Source organism: Lipomyces doorenjongii, assembly GCF_038497915.1.
Source record: "Lipomyces doorenjongii strain NRRL Y-27504 unplaced genomic scaffold V1508scaffold_6, whole genome shotgun sequence".
Lineage (NCBI taxonomy): Eukaryota > Fungi > Ascomycota > Lipomycetes > Lipomycetales > Lipomycetaceae > Lipomyces > Lipomyces doorenjongii.
In genome coordinates, this window is record NW_027118073.1 from 248323 (window position 1) to 267556 (window position 19234).

At 50.0% G+C, this 19234-nt stretch overlaps 6 protein-coding genes across 6 annotated transcripts; 1 reads left to right on the forward strand and 5 right to left on the reverse strand.

Moving 5' to 3' along the window:
- Positions 1 to 5612: 5612 nt before the first annotated feature.
- Positions 5613 to 8165, forward strand: V1508DRAFT_410985 (transcription factor Vhr1-domain-containing protein). Its single transcript, XM_066939395.1, has 2 exons — positions 5613 to 6251; positions 6301 to 8165. The coding sequence occupies exons 1-2, from the start codon at positions 5810 to 5812 to the stop codon at positions 7860 to 7862; spliced, it is 2004 nt and encodes a 667-aa protein (XP_066798052.1). The 5' UTR covers positions 5613 to 5809; the 3' UTR covers positions 7863 to 8165.
- V1508DRAFT_410987 (uncharacterized protein) lies at positions 8028 to 10285 on the reverse strand. The gene has a single exon (XM_066939396.1). The coding sequence runs from the start codon at positions 10191 to 10193 to the stop codon at positions 8199 to 8201; it is 1995 nt and encodes a 664-aa protein (XP_066798053.1). The 5' UTR covers positions 10194 to 10285; the 3' UTR covers positions 8028 to 8198.
- Positions 10286 to 10452: 167 nt separating this feature from the next.
- Positions 10453 to 11862, reverse strand: V1508DRAFT_381337 (Rix1 complex component). The gene is made up of 4 exons (XM_066937696.1): positions 11753 to 11862; positions 11630 to 11702; positions 11472 to 11576; positions 10453 to 11416 (listed from the first exon to the last, which is right to left on the reverse strand). Exons 1-4 carry the CDS (start codon positions 11795 to 11797, stop codon positions 10611 to 10613), a joined length of 1029 nt encoding a protein of 342 aa, XP_066798054.1. The 5' UTR covers positions 11798 to 11862; the 3' UTR covers positions 10453 to 10610.
- Positions 11863 to 12586: 724 nt separating this feature from the next.
- V1508DRAFT_410990 (uncharacterized protein) lies at positions 12587 to 13615 on the reverse strand. Its single transcript, XM_066939397.1, has one exon. It carries the CDS (start codon positions 13517 to 13519, stop codon positions 12863 to 12865), a length of 657 nt encoding a protein of 218 aa, XP_066798055.1. The 5' UTR covers positions 13520 to 13615; the 3' UTR covers positions 12587 to 12862.
- Positions 13598 to 16248, reverse strand: V1508DRAFT_410991 (fungal-specific transcription factor domain-containing protein). The gene has a single exon (XM_066939398.1). The coding sequence runs from the start codon at positions 16082 to 16084 to the stop codon at positions 13859 to 13861; it is 2226 nt and encodes a 741-aa protein (XP_066798056.1). The 5' UTR covers positions 16085 to 16248; the 3' UTR covers positions 13598 to 13858.
- Positions 16249 to 17927: 1679 nt separating this feature from the next.
- V1508DRAFT_381343 (Thg1 C terminal domain-containing protein) lies at positions 17928 to 19169 on the reverse strand. The gene is made up of 5 exons (XM_066937697.1): positions 19086 to 19169; positions 18775 to 19041; positions 18539 to 18714; positions 18403 to 18491; positions 17928 to 18349 (listed from the first exon to the last, which is right to left on the reverse strand). The coding sequence occupies exons 1-5, from the start codon at positions 19097 to 19099 to the stop codon at positions 18062 to 18064; spliced, it is 834 nt and encodes a 277-aa protein (XP_066798057.1). The 5' UTR covers positions 19100 to 19169; the 3' UTR covers positions 17928 to 18061.
- Between the last annotated feature and the right edge of the window lie 65 nt (positions 19170 to 19234).

The window sequence follows — 19234 nt, forward strand, 5'->3', positions numbered from 1 at the left end:
CAATGGAATTTTCAGATGTGGGCCTAATGGTTTAACACGTCTAGCTATCATCTCATAGTCTTACAGGGACGAGTTATGAGAAATGGCGATGCCTGGACCGTGACAAATCAGTGGTCGCTGCAATTAACATTTAGACGACTCGCCGGAGTTTCCGCGCTCATACCTCGGGGATAGCGTCAACAAACGCCAATCGCCGAGGAATACCCGTGTACCTGTGCAACCAAGAGCCGACGGTACGACCGTCCCTAGTCAACGGCACTCATGTTCGACTAATCGAAGCTATCTATTGGCCGACAGTACGAAGTGAGTACATGGTGTAAGCATAACTCCTGCTCACGCGGCACGCATGGGACCAAAACCCGTAATTTCGTCGACGGAATGCATCATTATTGCCGGATAGAACTTGTCATGGACAGCAATGTATTTAGTATGTGGCCGCTCGCAAACAGATCGTATCTCGCTGGGGCCGAGTTTGTGACACTTGCTTCCTTCTAGCTGTTAACGCAGAATACATCGTACGTTGGTGGAGGCGACTGACTATAAAGATTGCAACAAACAACGCTTACTAATAATGAGGTGGCTATTAGCCAGTTAGTCAGTTGGTCAATACTAATTATGTTACAGCAATTTCGTAAATACTTCTCCGGTATGTTTCTTATCATTGGACTGGTCAAATAGGCATATCAAATGACTCTTGACTTGGATGTGGGACTTGGGACTGCGCGCATGTTATATACATTGGGTACAAGGTATGGAGCTCACCAGACACAATCTGGATGGACAACGGCAAGTTCAACGCCATAAGATCAGACGCGCGTCCCAATTACTTCGTCGTTGGGCAATTCGCGTGCAAACAGGAGTAATCAGTTAGCTTGCTGAGGTCGCTTTTGGAGTAGTATTGCGCAAGACATGTAAGTTGGATCGCTGAGCGACCGTATCTGTGATTCTACATCTAAATATATGAACTTGCGTCAGTAAAGAGACCATAAGGTTCGTTCTAAGGAACGTATAACAAAGAAGCAAATGATGCAATTTAAGTTGGTATGGCAAGTCGTAAACCATGAAGATTCGTCACTCTACTTGCCCTCAGCGCAAGCAGCAAATCCTACAACACATCGCAGAGAATAGTAAACTAATTTTTTTAATGCTAGCCGCGGTTTTTTTTAGTCCCGGAACTTGGAACTGCTTGCAGTGGCTAAAGAATGTATTGAGCAAACGGTTCCCAGTGCAGAACATGGCATTGACTGAGCAAGTAAGTCACCATTCTAATTCATCATATATGAATACTTTCTGTATCCGTATCAAACTTGAATTGTTGCAAGACAATGAATATAAATCCATCAAATATGCAAGATAATGTCATACCTAAGAAGAACTGTCTTCAGAAACAGCATTTAGTCATATTAGATTACATGCACAACTACAATGATATCATCACGAGTACATATCACCCAAATATTGCTGTAATTCAGCAAGTGCGCCTCACTCAATGATAGCCTGTATGTCGGATTTTGTCGGCGAGTGTCAACAAAAATAGTAGTTGTCGGCAAATACCGTAACGTGGACGTCTTGGATCTCAAACATTTTGGCGCGAAACCAGGTTATACTTATGCTTCGTCCTGCAGACTGATGCTTGGTAATTGCAAAGATTACTCTGACTGACCCTTGCGCGGTTGATCGTGGTCCGTGACAAATTGACAAACAGTGCCACCTTTCCAAGCCGTAATGCGTAAAGTCTAAATTATATTCGAATGCATTTAAAATTATTCACGGAAGTCAGAGATCGCAGCCAGCATAAAAAGAGAAAATGTCCGCTGGGAACACCTGAACATTTCGTGAACTGCACCTAGAACGCGACACCTACAGCACAAACGCTGTCAATGGTACTTTGCTGACATTTACATGGCTTCCAAGAAGAAACTAAAGTTTCATGTACGACGGAAGCATCGCGATAAAAGCCGCACCCATCTGACGTCCTGCCGGTCCGGTGGCGCGGGCAATGTGCAGCCCCTATGCTTTGCCGCGAGGTGTCCGCTAAATGAAGTCACCGTACAAAAAATGGCGACAGTGGTTCCAGAATGTACAGTATGCCCATACCCACCGCGTCGATTACCCTGCGACCACTTGGTGGTCGTTAGCATTGATCTCCGAAAGTCTTCCACCCCGACGGTTCAGCCGCTTCGGTCGGTGCAAAGAATCGCGGCCATCAGGAGTTATCTCCGAAAATCGGATCTCTGCAGCGGACCAATGTCCGGTTAGCGGAAAAACCGTGGACGCATGGAGGCCACCAAATCATTTCCCCTGAGAAGCTTTTCCTCTATCTCGCAAATGCAGTCCGACGAAATATCCGTACCTTCAAATGCTAACCAAAGTTGCACTAATCTTCAGTTGCCAGTGAAGTCGGATCTTCCGAAACATTAACAGCCTTTGGAAGCACACGTCTCAAATAGTGGTAGTACAGTCTCCCCGCTCAACACGCCAGAATTCTAGTTGCTCAGCAAGGGTATCATTAAGATAATATCGGAATCCATCATTGACGAGACAAGCGGTTTTCCAAGATGTGAGATCACTTATCTGTGTAGAACCCATGCTATGTCGTCATTAATTGAATTGATACAAGCAATGAGGCCAGATTTTGCGATAGAGCGCGCCACTTATGACGGCGCGGCATCTGCTATTATTTAGTTTTGGTCGAGATATACGACCGAATCCTGCATACCGCTTAAAACTCACTCTACTAGCAAGACATGACTCGGGTCCAGATATGAATGTTGTGCGGTGATTATTGTGAGTCAAAATGAGACCCGGTGTGTCCTTGGCTCCACATGGGCCAAACTGTTTCTCCGAACCTAGCGCGAGGTGTTTATATGGATAATAGTTCAATTTATGTGTTAACTGTCTCGCGAGGAGCCGGATTATCGGGACATTGGAATGCCTTATTAATTTCCGCGAGTCATAAACGAGTCCGGTCCAGTACAGCTCGTAGATACAAGTTTAGAAAATGCAAGGGCCATTGCTAAAGCTGGCTGAATCATTTTATTTGCTATTCGCATTTTCATCAGCGCCCGGTAGTCATTTGGCGCGGGTAAAGCCGCATGGTCTGCACAACCACAAGCTCCGCGGGCCTCTGCGAATGGCGGCCTAAGCGTCGTGGCCTTGAGTCAGTCAACAATCATATGTTGCGTCGCCAATAGTTGTCGACGTATATGTGCCCCTATATCGGCGAGTGGTTAAACCCTGCTACAGTTCTGTTGGTACAACCGACAAATCCCATTTAATTATTGTTTTAGCGGGTAGGATTGTGATCCCCAATTATGTCACTTCGGAACAGCGAATGGCAGTCTACTTCGTTGGAGTCAGGATTAGGGAGGGCTATCATCTCGGTACCAGCTCAGCCCCAGTCCAGCATGCATGGCCTCGCGATAAGAATGGCTTATCGGTATCATAGCCCCGCCGTCACACGGATCACACGTCAACCCCATCAACTCGCCTGAGACCATCATACATGTATGATACGACTGGCAGTCTGCTACATTCCACGTGTTGCGACAAATAACATGGCTTAGATGCGTGCCTGTAGGACATGATCTTACCGGGTGCAAAATGATTTATAGCCGATAGTTAATGATATTATCACTGCGTACGAGGCCTGGATGGACTCCGACATAGCAACTGCATAGAGGGTGAAGTAGGAGCTACGAATCTACGGTATGATACAGGCGTCAGACACTATCGTCGCCTGTCAGAAAGGGAGTCGACTGAAGTGCGGTGGTATAGGGACAGTCTGTTCGGTGGAATTGTTATCGGTACGCAAGCTCTCGCCTGCATGCCACATTAAATATGCTACCAGCGCTCAGTGCATAGAGCGAAGCAAATTCACGCTCTCTTGTTCCTATCTAGCAAGCTGTTGAATCTCCTATCCACGAGTGCTATGTGGATCGAGATTAACCGGCTGCAATATGCCCAACCCAGGACGTGATAGGCCAGTAATATGTCAAGGATATTGCAGTAGATGCTCACCTTACTGCTAAATTTGCACTCTGCGGGCCCAACTCAGCGTTGAGTCATCGGTACAGCCGGGGATATTCCTGCTGCAGGATGCCTCTCGGGTCTGAGAACGCCAACCCGAGATCATATTTACGGTTATCACCGACACCGACTCGCTGCGAAACTTGCCACAAAAAATTAAGTATCAATTATATTAAATTGGGACGCGGATTGATTGATTGATTGATTGATTGAGTGGCATTGAATCGCCAAAAGTCGGAGAAGATGTGCGTTAGTGTGCAGATGCTTATCGGCTGCACCCTTTCACATGAACTGGATCCGATACCACATTCTAAGGAGTGGAGGTTGCATATCAACACCTAGCTTCACCGGTACTTTCCAGGTGCCTATTGCTTGCCACTATGCCGTTTCCATCGTATCTCCACCAAACCCCGAGAAAGGAAGTTTGCTTCGAAGATATCGGACCACGAAAGAAGTATATTTATTAGCTTAACTCTCGGATAGCGAACTTTCGCGCCATTGATGATTCACGACAGTACACGACGCACTGACCTTGGTGGGACGGCAAATTTGATTTGCGTGTTATCGTGTGCCGCATCTACCCAATGGACTTAAGGTTAGGGCTGCCTGCTCGATAATCTCAGACTACTATGAGTCGCATCACCACAAGTATGAAGAAAGTGAGGTCCAAATGCTAAATGAAAATGGAGCAACAGCCCCACCAATGCTAGATTGAACTGTGAAATTATTGTTCAGATCTATTCGTAGACGATCCAAAGTAGAGTAGTTGAGTCACCACTGCGAGGATGAGCAAATCAGTGCAAACTCTGTGTCAATATGACGTTATTATCAGCGTTTGTAAAAGGTTAATATGGTCCCGGCTTGTTATGCAGCAGAAATGGTAAGGTAGTGCACACGGCGCAAATCACAGCTGGGTATAAGCAATTACTATTCAAACGCAACAGTAATTTTAACTGAGCAAAGGATAGAGCGTGACGAGCGATGCTCGGAGAGAACCTGGACACAGGGCGACTTTCTTGCAAACACTATGCCACGATGGGAATGGTGCTGTTGGTGACTCCACGAGAGGCAACAGTGCGCCCTCGGCTCCGGGTAGGCACACTGTATATGTCTGACGAGTTAGGCGACTGCTATGATACAATAACTTGGCATCCGGATGGTCTGCATTTGTGCCTGAGTCTAACGGACTCTCGATATAATGTGGCAACCGATGTCATCTAGCCTACCTGGAAGGTCCCGATGATGGTGACCGCTTGGGCCACCTAGTACCCGCCGTCTGCAGAACAGCGTAAAGCTTGGGGCAGATGGCTCCGCGATAGTGCTACCTGCCTCTGCTCTATTATCAGACTGCGTACCGCGACGTGATGAGGGCAGCTTAGTACTAACTAGCCAAAGTGAATTGTGGACTATCCGAGGAGTACGGCCCATCATATTGGAGTTCTGTCTACTAGCTGTATAATTTGGATAACACGAGCCCCAGGTATGTCCCGGGCAAGAGGCAAGTGCGCCGGCCGCGCGCCCGGGGCCCAAGCCTGCAGTATCTTCCAACTTGGTACCGCTGCCCGTCTACCTCGAAACCTTAGGTACGCAAGCAAGCCTTATGCTCGCATCTGTGGATTCATATATCTCGTATCCCGCTGGCTCCTCCAATGCCTCTCTTTATATTCCCTATTGACTTGGCCCTCCACTGTACGCAAACGGCGTTGCATTGTCACATCTGTATTATCATACGCATTCAAGATATTGGTCCTACAATTTCGTTTTATTGGGATTCTCAAACATGGCTGACACTTCCGTTATGCCGTCGTTCTCAGCCCTGAACTCGCCCTTATCTCTCAAAAGTAGTTCCTCAACACCAGCCATCTATTTCTCACCGTCCTCTCAGCCGTCCATCAACAACTCCGTCTCCACATCAATATCTCTTGCTTCCTCTTCAGTTAAATCATTGCCGCAAATTCGAGAGCAATCATCATACGGAATGTACGGCACTACATCTCAGCAAGCGGATCAGCAACTGCGTTCTCCAAGGGCACCCAAAACTCTGCGCATAGAATGTGGTGCACGCGTGATCCAGTGGAACTTGGAAGATGAACACCTCAACTTCAGCAGACTTCAGAATTATATTCAGAGCGCGTTCTTTATTGAGGATGAAAGACAATTCAGCATTCGGTACAAGCCTGCTGTTTACGGTAATAAGACTGAATATCGATATATACATGACGGTGAGTGCCTTTGTAGCATACAAATGTTACTCCATATTGACAGTCATAGATGCCTCGCTTCATGAAGCACTCGGAAACGTTGACATATTTGTCGAGGTTCAAATGCACAAGCTAGATGAGGACGATAGTAAGCCTGGCTTGTCTTTCACTGAATTTCGACGACCAAACAGATTGGAGTCTGTTTTGCCCGAATACGCTAGCGCAGCGGGAAACAGTAGCCGCTACTTGCACCTGCATCCTCCAAGGCAAGCGCATGGGCCACACTCTACCATTGCGACTTCGCCTCTATCTCCATCCACTCATTCAGCGACAGTCCCGAAATTCCACCCCATACTTCCTACATCTTCGCCATCTTTACCCTCTCTGTCGTCGTCAGCTGATGTCCTGCAACGTCGAAAATCCTCTATCTTTATTCCTCCGCCGTTGAAGCGTGCTTCTTCAACTCGGATTTCCGGCGTGACTCAGACTATCCGCCAGAAGCTGCAATTTACGGACGAAGGACAGTGGAAGAAATTTTCCGCTCGGCGGCTTGAATTGATCGACTCCATGTCGCTCTCCACAAAGAAGGCATCTGAGCAGGACGACGTTATCATCGCTGTAGCTGACACTCTTCGCGAAGAATATGGATTCCCACCCCAGACTCTTCCCGACTTTGACAAGCTCGTTCGGGCGGCAGTGCAGTCGGTTCGGCGAAATCGGAAGCGACTGCCAAAGTCCAAGGCTCGATCAAAGTCATTGTCAGTTGAACGTGATGATCCGAAAGACGAACAGCAACAGCAACCCCAACCCCAACCCCAACCGATGCAACTCAGAGGACAATGGCCATTATCTCCGGAGCTCCTTACCGGAGTAGAAAACATTTCTGTATCGAGTGATCTATCGTCTGATGCAGCGAAGGCTGATGGTGCGCCTTGCGGAATGAATTACGTCAATTATAGACCACCTCTTCGATCGCGGCGGAGCGAGCCATCAATTGTCTCTGCCAGGACACTGTCATCATCACATCCGTCTCTCGTTCGGTCACCGACCGCATCGTCATCATCGTCGACAAGTACTTTTTCATCGTGCTTATCTGCTGACGATGAACAAAATTTCTACTCCACAGGAACTGGAACTGTGGCGAACTCGCGAGATAATTTACCACGCACCCTCCCTAGCAGCGCTACGTTTATGTCAGGGCCACAATCGTCGATGACCCTGGAACTAATCTACTGTGGCCGTGTCATCCCGTGTGCAATTCGCTTAACCGACCTAGCAGGAAACACACAGTCAAGTCTTTCATTCCTTCTCAATACAGTCCGCAAAACACTCGCATTACCTGATGACGCGCCTGTAGCGCTGTATTACTTCCGTGTCAGTGATGGTGTGCGTGTTCAAATTACATCAGAAGCCGACGCGGATCTTGCGATGCGCGCATCGCCGCCTGATGTAGCCATTACTGCCATGCAGGCATTGCGCGTGGAGGTGATCACCATGACACAGGTGCAAGCGTTACACCAACAACAGCAGCAGTCGACCACTGATGGATCCCCTTCTCTACAACTCGCTGGGTCAACATCCTCGGCAGACGCAGCGCAGCGGATATCAATTGGAGCGCTAGTTGGCGTTTAAAAGCTGCTTTCTATATTGTTATGCTTGTATTGGGATGGAGTTAGATTTTGTCTGGGACATTTGTTGGTACAGTATACATTATGGTCGTGTACATTTATAGGGTTTTTCATACGGTTGGAGGATGGTTCATTCAAATGGGTCATCCAATGGTTACAAAGTTGGGATTAGAATAATATGCATTTGGAAATGATTTCCAGTTGTCAAACGAAAAGGGGGTTACGAATAGATACAATACAAGTTTATTATGATCATATAATCGGTTCTCCCCAAACAAGTCAAGCCTTTTGTATATTTTTAGTAATGACAACAAAATTACACTCTCCATGTCGTCTCATGTTAACGACTCCAGAACCACCCAGTCTTCTTCTCCTCCTGCTGTGCGGGAGCCGAGATCTCTGCCTCGCCGCGACCACGAGCTGGTTCCCCGGCGGACGCAGCAGCAGCAGCAGTTGCCTCCTGTTCTATGCCGTCCTCATACCCAATAAAATTGAACGCTGTGTCGAAAAAGACTGGCTTGGCAGGAACCGGCGTCAAGTTGGCAAACTTCTCGAGATCAACCAATCTTTCCAGATCCACAAACTTCGTCTTCCCAGTACGCTTATCAACCCACATCGCCGCGGATGTCAACGTGTCAATTACGAACGGCTGCGATCCTTTGTTCTGCTCCGCTTCAAATTTGGCTTCTTCCGAAATCTTTGCCTGCTCGAAATGGGACTGCGAGGCATCAGCAACTGCAGTCAGTAATTTTCTGGACCCGGGGACATCGACGTTGAATAAAATCTTGGCATTGTCATCGTCTTCAATATGGTCCAAGTTTAACGCAATCTCATCAACACTGTTAACCTCGTCAACTGCTTTCTTCCAGTAAGTACTAGCATCAACGGACGCCTGGGGAAAGCCAGAGGCAACCATAGCAAGACGCAAACTAGTGTAATACTTTTGCAATGATGACAATGCGTTTGAGAGTGCTTCGTCAGCGGCCACACCCGGTAATTCAGTAATCTGAGCTATGGACTGCAAGATGGTGTCGTAGATACCTGTGATTGCCCTGACTTTGCTAGCGACTGACTTGTTAACCACCGACCTAGTCGTCGACGCTTTCTTCTGCTTCTTGCTGAGCGCAGATCGAAGCTGCAAGACAAGCACGTTGTCGCGAGCGATTCTTCGCGATATCAAACTGTAATTTGCGTACGTGGACACCACGTACAACTCCTGCACTCGCTTCTGGGGCTCGTTGATTGAGGAATTGGTCACCTCCGTAATTGCATCATGCACAGCATCAACAGCATCCTGCCACGCTAATAGTGCAAAGTCGAATCCGAGGGCCTGGTCCCTCAACGACAACTTCTTTGTCGCATGGCCAGACGGAAACAAGATTTCGGAGAATAACGTCTCGTCTGCTGCACGAGCGGCCACAATAGCGGCTGCCACTGTCGCGTCCCGTAGCTGCGCTGTATGCGACCGCCACTGAATTGTAGGCATAGTCGACAACGCGTCTGCGGAATCACTCTTGCCAGATAGCAATTCCTTCGCTTTCGTCTCGTCCTTTGCGATACTAAGGACTAATTTATCGACCGGAGAGGTTGGTAAGTGCTTGTGAGCGAGAGCTAGGACCGCGATAGATCGCGACGATGAATCAATTTGAATGGCACTAAACTTGAGCGCGGGTTCGACTGTACTGGAGATCAAATCACTGTATAAATCCGCCATATCATTATCGTCGTCAGAAGCATCTGGAGTCGCCAGGGCGAGAACCAAGCCAGAGAGCCCAGTATACGCCAACGCATAGCTAGCAACTGCTTTCTCATAGTTTCGGGATTCAATGTCACCCGTAGCCGCAAGCAGAGCATTGTAGGTTACAACTTGTAAAATCTCGTAATCAGTGAATGAATTGGTCGCTGAGTCCGGGTTCAACAAGATGGCCTCCAATACCGCCCCGTGTTTCCGCGCCTTTGCTAGCCGTGAGAGAATATGTTGTTTCCTTTCTGGTGCACCAGCAACATTATTTTCCATGGTAGCCTTAGTCTCCATGGCATGTGCCCATGCGCGCTCCGCAGCAAGGAGTAAAATGCCAGCGAATCGTTTGTCGCTTGATAACTCTGTTTCAGTGGGAACATATGGCTTATACTTGGTCGCTGTCGCATCCGCTGGAGCGGTGGATGTTGATTTTCCAGCTTTAGCGGGAATTCGCCGACGGACTTTTAATGTCTTTCGTAAATGATGAAGTCGGGATGACAGATGGTGTGCGTAGCGACGATAGTCAGTCGCGGACTGGAGCAGAGCAGCAGTGCGCTCGCGTAATAGCTGATCAAGGAGAACAGGAGGCGCCATTGCTGCAGACAATTGATCAATGGAAATAATTGAGGATCGTGCAGTGCTGAGAGAGCTCGCGGTTGACTGACTCGATTGAATATAGGCTTGACGGTCGATTTTTTTTGGTTAAGTTTCTGTCGCGAATTCGCTATTGGCTTGCGGGTTTCTGGGTGTCACCCGCGTCGAGGCGTGACCGTTGGTAGCGTAAAGTTTGCATCACTCTATCAGGTTTGCTGAAGTGACTGCGAACTACTCCGCTTGTCAAACAATTTCGTATAGAATATTTACTTAATTAAATTGAGTCCAAATGCTGATAAACGCAATTACCGCAGCTTAACACTGCATGTTATTTTTTGATACCATAAACATACCCAATCTAACCAAAAATCCTATATACAATGTAACTTTATCTTAAAAATCACAAACTTGGTATTTTTACTGCAACTTCTCAGTTTCAGAATTGACCTTGTCCAAGAAATCTATCAAATGCTTGCACTTCCTTCCAATCTCACCGCCTTGTCGGCGTCCCGAGTCCAACCCCGCCAGTATCCCAGGCAACATACCTTTCAATAATTGGTATCTGGCTCCAATATCCTCAGTCGACGAAACTGCCGTCCACCGACGGCCTTTGTCCTCAACGAAAAGGCCAAGTCGGGCATAGGGGGTTGTCGCATTGCATGGGATCAGGTGCTTATATGTATCGGCGTGGTATACCGGTATCTTCCTCTGCGCTTGCATCTCTGGGGTCAAGTTTTCGGATAGACCTAGTCGCAGAAACAAAGAAAGCGCATCCAGATGTCCAGCCGCGTTGGCAATCCGGTCTATACTTGTCGCATTGCCGACTTTGTTCCAATTGCCCGAACCCGCAGGTATAGAGCTGCCAGGCGGTGGGGACGACGCCAGATCCCATCCTAGTAGTGATCCAAAGCAATGTAAAGTTTTTTCCCAGCTGCGAGTGACTAGCTGCATCGGGATATCAGCATCTTCTGCTTTCAATACGAATAGTAAGAATTTCGAAGAGTCGGCGCGGATGTCGGGTGCTAGATGAGTCATTCCCGAATGAATGTATAATGAAATTAAATGGACGTGTGGTGCGAGTGATGAAGTCGGAATTGCGCGCACGAGTGAGAGGACGGCAGAGCGAACAGTAGATGTCGGATCGAGGATAAGGGGCGATATCGAAGTGAAGAGCGAAGAGTCCACCTCCTCTGGCAGGTGTGCCTGCAAATATGCCAACGCCTCTGGTTCCGTTAGTAATGCTATTTTTAAAGTCTAACAGTAGATCCACCATAATACCTCGACGCGTGGAGTGGGAGTGATGTCTGGCTAGCGATAAATGATGATCAAACGTCTCTCTAGAAGTGTGTGTCTTCGTAATTGATTGCTCCGGAATGTCAATAGCTATCCACGTTAGACAGACCACCTACATCCAGTATCGTGATAAATGCACATACCTTTAGCTCTAAACCCAAGCTCAGTATATGAAGTTGCTTTTGGCTTCGTTTTGCCCACCTTTAACTTTGGTTTCTATGCCTGGAGTTAGGTCTGCACGGGTATTTCTAAAATAAAGTACATACAACAAAGTCTTTTCTCTTTTCTTTCTTCTTTCTCTGTGAACCCATTTCAGATATCTTGCTAGTATGTGTGTTTAGATCAAGCGAGGAGATCGCAGTCTTGAGGGCGCAAATATTCAAGTTTTAAAGCCTGACAAACTTTAGAACAGCCGCAGCTGCTCAACCGGAACTTTATCCGTCTCACCGCCGCCAGCTACACGGTATAGTACATTTTCACTATCACCAAAATACTGTTAGCCGACACAATTTTCGATCAACACGACATCTGGCGAAGTTCCAGAAGCTGGATCATCACGCACAGATGCGAAGAGATAATTGACCAACTTCGGTGAGTCAACCGCCAGCCAAATGTGTGTCAGGCGACCTACCCCACCTATTGACTGAATTTACTGCCTTTCTACATCTGTAGTATCGAGTGCTCTGAATATTAGGAGGAAATACGTGGATACTGTCGTCACTGGCGAAAGCTACATTGCGGACGACATATGATTTCCATGCGTGAGAGAACGACCATGTAGATCTGGATGCTCATCGGCCCGCACGATCGCCGCTAACTGTTGAACTCCGACTGTGGATGCTCTGATTGAATAAACGACATCACAGGGTGTGATTATCATCCTAGCTCAACTGTGGACTCAAGTTACAGAACGGTATCCACACGTTGCAATTTATGAATGTGTTTTGGCGATCCAGGTCGCGTCCGGCCTCGAACATGACGGGCAAAGTCACTGGCATCTTGTCAATCACGGCGAATACCGTCTGGTTCAGACACTACGACGTTTGTAGAATCGCTTACGATGAAGAAAAGGAATGCTGCAGTTTACCGATCATACACGGTCGATTGTAAATCTTAATGTGTATTATATTATTCCGGAATATGCTATGATATGGTTAGAGGTACCATTCACATTGTCGAATACGCCAACGCTTTTTGCATACAGTGTCATGTGCTGTGGATTAGTTGTCCGTTGCTCTATGACTTGATAGTTCGCACTTGGGCTTAACCGCCTTGATAATCCAAGCCAAGGTGCATCCTATCCCATATCGTTGGCTGAGCCTGATGGGTCAGATCGCGCAATACTAATTTCAAGATCAAAGGCCACAAGCAACCGATCATGTTCTATCATCCACGCCAGCTTCTGTGCCATAGAACCGCCTAGTTCGCCTCCTCGGCGTTTGCAAGTTCAACATTCCCGGACACGTCCCCACGAAATGCCCCATCCTACCACAGTGAGTACACGATCCTGCCTTAACGCAGTCCGCACGCAAGTGATCGGTCGCGTGGCAGTACACGCAATAACTTCTCACGACGCCTTTTCGTGGCGGGCCGACCTTGACGTAGAAGTACCTCCTCCTCTGGGTGTGTCTCTCGTCCGCATCAAGTCGCCGGACAGGCTCCCAGAGACGCAAGCGCGAGGGTGGGATCGTCCGGCTGTCGCGTAGGAGAACCTCGATCTCGAACGTACCCGTGTTTGCTGAGGTGCCGCGTGGGCTCGGGACAGGCGTCATACTGGAAAGATGGCCGTACGGCTCCAACCCGCGCGCTAACACCTCCCGGGCTTCCACGTCGTCTGGTATATGAGGAAATTCTTTCATTGTAAACCTGAGAGTCCAAGGAAGTATGTTTTGTATAGGGGCTCGTTGTTGGCGAGGCGGTGAACGTAATGCAGGAGGATGAGCTGCTGTTGAACGTGGGATGAACGATGCGAGAGAGAGTAATCTCGACAAGCTCGCGTCTCTTGCTGATGTCGGAGTCGGCGGCGGTGGCATTGACAGAGTGCGGTTTGATTGCGGCACTAAGTGCAGTTTGCTAATGGTGGGAATAGTCCTTGAATAGATGCAGTTGCGGCTCCTGTTTGGTTGATGGACGAAGCTGTCGACGATCGATGACGCAATATCATCATCAAAAGCTTAACAACATTCGAATCCTTCCTTATCTACAAAATACAAATCCACCCAATTATTAATATGAAACACATATATACATATAGAAACTCTTGCTTAAAATTTCCCAAACGCCTGATTTTCCTACTAACATAATAATAATAACAACATTAACTTACAGCTAACATTAACGATAATAATAATAGCCATAAAGTATGATACATTTCAGATAATATTAGCAATACTTATTCTCGCCCGCTTAACTTCCCTGCTCGCTTTTTCGTCCTCTAACTCCTCGTGCTCCCTTTCATGTTGCTTGTCAGGCCCAGTTACTTTCATGCCCTTAATTACCTTCGCGTCGTCCGTCATTTCGGATTTCTCTTTGCCCTTGATCGAGTAATGAGGGACGTTTGAATATTCCTCGTCCCGCCCGCCAACTACAGCGCGAAAGATCGACGGCACAAGCATCTCGTCCAACATGCGCTCAAGATTCAGCAATTCGTGCACGAGTCCCATTCGCTTCGCGCGGTGGATAAACCCGGACCGTGGACGGGCCACCGCGCGCGTTGTGTCGAGAGACTCCATAATCTCGTCCAGTTGGACCCACTTATTCCATGGCTCCGGCGCCGCGTCGGTCTTTGTGTTCACCGCGTCGATCTGCGCGTCGTCAGCCGTGACTCCGGCGGCGACGTCGAAAGTGAAGGAGTGTGGCGTTGTACCGCCATGGCCGTTCTCGCCAGCTGGTGGTGGCCGTTTCGGTGCAGCGTCGCGGGCGTCCGACGGCGATATGAAGGGCGTGTTCGTTGTTTGCGAGGAGGCGCTGGACGGCTGCTCCCATATCCACGCATCCGAGCTCGCTTGCAGGTCGCCGGACACGAGCGCCATCATGTCCTCGTCCGCCTCGATGACATACTCAGTCGTCCCGTCACCACGGGCGTCACCTACACTTGCCAGCTTATCCCGCAGCTTGACAAGAACGCCCTCCAAATACCGGCCGCACGCGACGTTAACTTCTCGATGGTCGTGCACAGCGGCAGAGACTTTGACGCATACACGCGCATGCCGGAACATGCCTCTTGCGATCAAAAACAGGGTTGTGCGCCAGATGTTCATAAGCTGGAACGCCGTCATGCTCTGAGTTATCGTATCGGCCCAGAAGTTTTCGGGTTTGCGCATCGCTTTGGACAGCATCGGGCGCGGGCCGGGAGGTCGGACCATTGTGCGCCTCAGAAACGCGACGGTCTCAAGACTGATGAGTGCACACCGGTCGAGCGCGTATGTGCGCAGCTCTGGCGGCGCGTACGGAGACAGGTTGTGCCGGTGCAGGATCATGCGCAAGTTCTGCATAACGGTAACGGGAATGAGAGACATTGTCTCGAGATGCTCTTCCGACGCTGCTCCTAATGATGGCGACAGGAACGGGAACGCGTTCCAGAACTGGTTAAAGTACTCATCGAATGTGGACAACGTCGTTCGCGCGATCACCGGACTCCTGAGCGTCTGACGAAGCGGGCCGAGTATTCGGAGGATATGTATGGTCGGTATGAAATAACAGCCAACTGACGACTGCGGGTTCGAGAGCGACAATGCAGGCGGCGGCGCGGGTTGGTCGTCTGATCCCGTGTCGGCCGGTAGTGTGGTTGCGAGCACGATGCCGACGTCGGTGATGCATTGACAGTCGACCGGGGTTGGAAACGATGCGTCGCAGTCGTCGTCCGAGATCAGATACGGGCGCCCGAGTTCGACGGCAAGGATCCTGTCCCAGACGTAGAGCGCCCACCACATGCGTCGCCGGAGCTCGATTTCGATGACAGACATGCCGGCCGCAGTCGACCCGGGGGTTAGTTCGTGATGGAGTCCCAAATCCTGTGCTTTCCTAACTGCGGCAGCAAGCCAGGTCCATGCGGCTGACGTGCAGTTCAGCTCGACTAAAAAGACTGCGACGAGTAGCGCCGACGTGCAATGGTCGATTGTGAAGGCGTCGTTGAACAGGTCAGTGAACACGCTTGACGCGATGATGTACGCTCTTCCTGTCGCCGTCGCTTCTCTTGCTTGATCGCCGTGTAGTGCTCTCGTCCGTACACCACAGGCGAGGATGGCAAAGAATGTCGACGCCCAAGCTGGGGATACTCTCGACAGATCGCCGCCGCCGGCGTACAGGTACTCAAACTGTGCGAGGAATGTCTCCCAGTGAACGACCGGCATCCAAGAGTGGATGCTGTCGTAGTAGGCGGCGACCAGCAGAAGGGCATCCTCTTTTGGCGGTACGGTGATCTTGTTGGATCCTATTGATTCGCAGGCATTGTGAGACTCAGTAGTCGGCGGACGATAGGGCGCTGGCGGCTTGTACACGCCTCGATTGTACTTCTCAAGATGGTTTCTGACAGCTGCGAAATCGTGAATCGGACGTGCCATTGGCGGTCGCGGGGCCGGTGCGGGGGGAGTGAGCATGTCGAGCAGCTGCGGAGATGCGGACGTGGCATTGAGTTGACTCGCTGGCGGAGCCAGAGGCGGCCGCGCGCTAGATGTGGCAATGTTGGCGTGGCACTGAAGGGGCGACTGAGGAGGCGGCGGCGACGACGACGAGACGGACGCAGGCGACCCCGGATCCGCGATGGCAGCAGCAGCGGCGGCAGCGTCCGCAGCGTCGGCGGCAGACGCGCCGTCGAGAGTGGCGGAGAGTGCGGCGATGTGAGCTCGTGCGTGTGCAAGCTGGCGCTCGAGGTCCTGGACCTGCTTCAATGAGGACATGCGCCGCGAGTTGTCCTTTGTGAACTGGCACTTGAGTTTGCGCGAAGTGCACTCTGAGCACGCAGTGGACTCTGTCGCATCGCACTTGACTTTGCGCTCGCGGCAGGCATCGCACGACGGATCTTTTCGACGTTGGCGGAATGGTCTCCGCGGGATATTTGGCGGCAGGACCTGTGAATGCGAGTGTGCATGGTGCTGGCTATGCGGGTGCAGCGGCGGCGGTGGCGGTTGCGGGGGAGCGTATGGGGGAGGGGGACCAGGTTGCGCATGTGCCGCGGGTGGATGATGGTACTGAGACGGCGGTTGTGGTGGAGGATACGAATAGTCGTAGGTGGTCTGTTGTGCGATAGATGGCAGCTGGTGGTGGCCCGCGTGCTGATGCGGCGGTGCCGGCGGCGGCGGAGGAGGAGGGGGTTGCAGAGTCGACTGGGTGATGAACGGCGGAAGGACGTGATGTGGGTAGTAGCTGCTGTGGAGCGGCGGAGGAGGAGGCGGAGGTCGCGGAGGGAGCGCCTGCGGGAGACGATTGTCGACCATGGCGATGTATATGAGTGTGTATATGTGTATATGTATGCGTATGCGTATGTGTGGAGATGGAGGGGCCCAGGTAGGAGACGAAAAGAAGCAATCCCGTAAGTAGAAGACCGCCGAGAATGATCGTGGACTTGCGGATCGGTCGCGGCTGGTTCGGTTGGTGCACAGCCTCGCCTCTGTCGCGCCCTGCTGCCGGTTGCCGGCTGCCTAAACTCAGTGCATCTGCATCGTACAAGCCCAAGGGGTTCGTACTGTCGGGCACATGCGTGCTGGTGTCGGATCGCGAACCTTAATCCGCACACTCGCTAAAGGCGTTAACAGCCTTGTCCCGATTGGGAATAATAGTGCTCCAACGCTGGTCTACTTCATCCGACGAATTTTTTAACATATCTTGCAGGCAGAACGAGTGACCCGTCCGACCTACCGGGGGTGTGTTCAAGCGTCCAGTCTTCATCGAGCCAGGACTTTGGTTGCGGCGCGATCGGTTTTGCCGGTAGCCGAGATCTTAGGCACGCGGCAGTTAGTGCCCATGCACACACGGCTACCTCGCACAAGTGCTGGCTGGCGCGCGTCGGCAACGCGTCGGCACAACGATCCGGTGCTGCCAGCGTGACGCGGCCCTGCAACAGCAATTCCCATTCTGGCAGCCTTCCGCGTAGACTAACTGTTAAAGTACGAGAAGGTGATGACGTGTCGTCTTACGAGTCGCTGTAGATGTGCTTTTGCTGTTATGCTTTTGTAGTTGGATCATATTTGCAGAACGCAAATTTGCAGGAGCGCACCAAACCCAATCGCGAATAAGGTTGTGTCAGCAAATCTGCGCGTTCTCTGCCGAGTTAGGCCGAGCTAGTTGCTGTGGCAGTGCGCCCAGCCGCACCTGCTCGTCACCACACAATAGGATAACAATGGAGTACAACACCCTCTGAGCTGACAGCCCGCATGTGACGAGCCAACGCAAATCTTCTCGCATGCTGAAAAAAACTTACTGTCCTTGCATCATTTTACTGCGGTCGCTAGTTTCGTACTTGGCTCGGTTACACTCATAGAATACATTGACCGCTCGCGTAATATACACAACATAAAATGCACACATATCTTACAGTATCTTGCCCAAGTACTTCATAAACATATCATATGCCCACGTCAACTAATCCACCTACCCGCGCCCGTCCAAAACTCATCCCCGATAATATCAACATGCAATTCCACAATCTCCGCCTTCCGTCTCTTCTTCTCCTCCCGCTCAACCTGCCGTTTGCTCTTCTCGTGCCACTCCCGCACATCTCTGCTCTCTGTTGACTCCGATGCCGACCCATCTGCACCGACATCTCGGATAAGCATCGTGCCTTTCCGATACATTATCTCCTCGTTATTGTAATTGATGCCGAACCGAGAAAATAGCAGTTCATTCTTCTCCCCTGAGTTCGTGCCCTGCCAGCCGGTCGTTAGTCAGACGCATAATCACCAAAGTCACTTGCACCCACCATCAACGCTTGCTCCGCGTCCTGCTCAGATAATCCCCCGGTAAGCACTAACGTCCAGAACGATGTATTGTACAGATTGTTTATATGGCCTGTCAGTCAGTCAGCGTCCACTCGTAGAATACAAAAGAGGACATACAATCTGCTTGGCGCCAACTAAAGTAATCCCGTACTTCGCGCAACGACGGATATAACACCGCCCGCCCATCAAATGAAGGTAACATATTGCCGTCCAGACGTATACCAGTAAAGTATTCTGGCCACAGGAATTGATATTGTGCTGTGAATGTCGAGGCGAACGTCGAAACCAGTTTGCTGCCAAGTTAGCATTTGTTATATATATTAAGGGGAAATATATATGTAGTGAATGCTCACGCCTCTCTTCTATCAAACATCCTGCACTCCCGGCTCAGCACAAAGGAATACTCATCACTCTGCCCATACGCCCCCGCCACATCCGGAATCTGCCGCATAACCTGCTTCGCTGCCGCATTCATAAGGCACAACGCTCGCTTATCATTCGGTTTCCGGAAATTATAATGCGCGGAGAACCGGTGGAATCCCCTGCCGTCGAGCCGGATCACAATATACGTGTTTGGAAGAAGAATCGCATCCTGTTCGTACGTTCGCACGTATTCAAACCTATATGATTAGACGCGACACATGCAGTATAGCTCCGTAAATACCTTGATTTCGCCATTCTATTTCTAGATCCGTCCTGTAGTTATTTTTTGGCCGCGTTTCTTCAACGTGGAACGAATAATTTCGAAATGACTGCTCAACCACCTGCGCCGCACTAAACCTCCAGAGCTCTCTGGATTTGTCCCAAATTTAA

Excerpts from the sequence above, each read along its gene's own strand:
- V1508DRAFT_410990 (XM_066939397.1), bottom strand. The coding sequence starts at position 13,519 with ATGCCACCGCCGCCGACTCCGACATCAGCAAGAGACGCGAGCTTGTCG.
- V1508DRAFT_381343 (XM_066937697.1), bottom strand. Across the intron at positions 18,715-18,774 it reads ATGTTTGATAGAAGAGAGGC|CAAACTGGTTTCGACGTTCG; the intron begins GTGAGCATTCAC and ends CTAACTTGGCAG. Across the intron at positions 18,350-18,402 it reads ACGCGGAGCAAGCGTTGATG|GGCACGAACTCAGGGGAGAA; the intron begins GTGGGTGCAAGT and ends ACCGGCTGGCAG.
- V1508DRAFT_410991 (XM_066939398.1), bottom strand. The coding sequence starts at position 16,084 with ATGCTCACTCCCCCCGCACCGGCCCCGCGACCGCCAATGGCACGTCCG.
- V1508DRAFT_410987 (XM_066939396.1), bottom strand. The coding sequence starts at position 10,193 with ATGGCGCCTCCTGTTCTCCTTGATCAGCTATTACGCGAGCGCACTGCT.
- V1508DRAFT_381337 (XM_066937696.1), bottom strand. The coding sequence starts at position 11,797 with ATGGGTTCACAGAGAAAGAAGAAAGAAAAGAGAAAAGACTTTGTT. Across the intron at positions 11,577-11,629 it reads GCTTGGGTTTAGAGCTAAAG|CTATTGACATTCCGGAGCAA; the intron begins GTATGTGCATTT and ends TAACGTGGATAG. Across the intron at positions 11,417-11,471 it reads CTCCCACTCCACGCGTCGAG|AGGCGTTGGCATATTTGCAG; the intron begins GTATTATGGTGG and ends TAACGGAACCAG.
- V1508DRAFT_410985 (XM_066939395.1), top strand. The coding sequence starts at position 5,810 with ATGGCTGACACTTCCGTTATGCCGTCGTTCTCAGCCCTGAACTCGCCC. Across the intron at positions 6,252-6,300 it reads ATATCGATATATACATGACG|ATGCCTCGCTTCATGAAGCA; the intron begins GTGAGTGCCTTT and ends TGACAGTCATAG.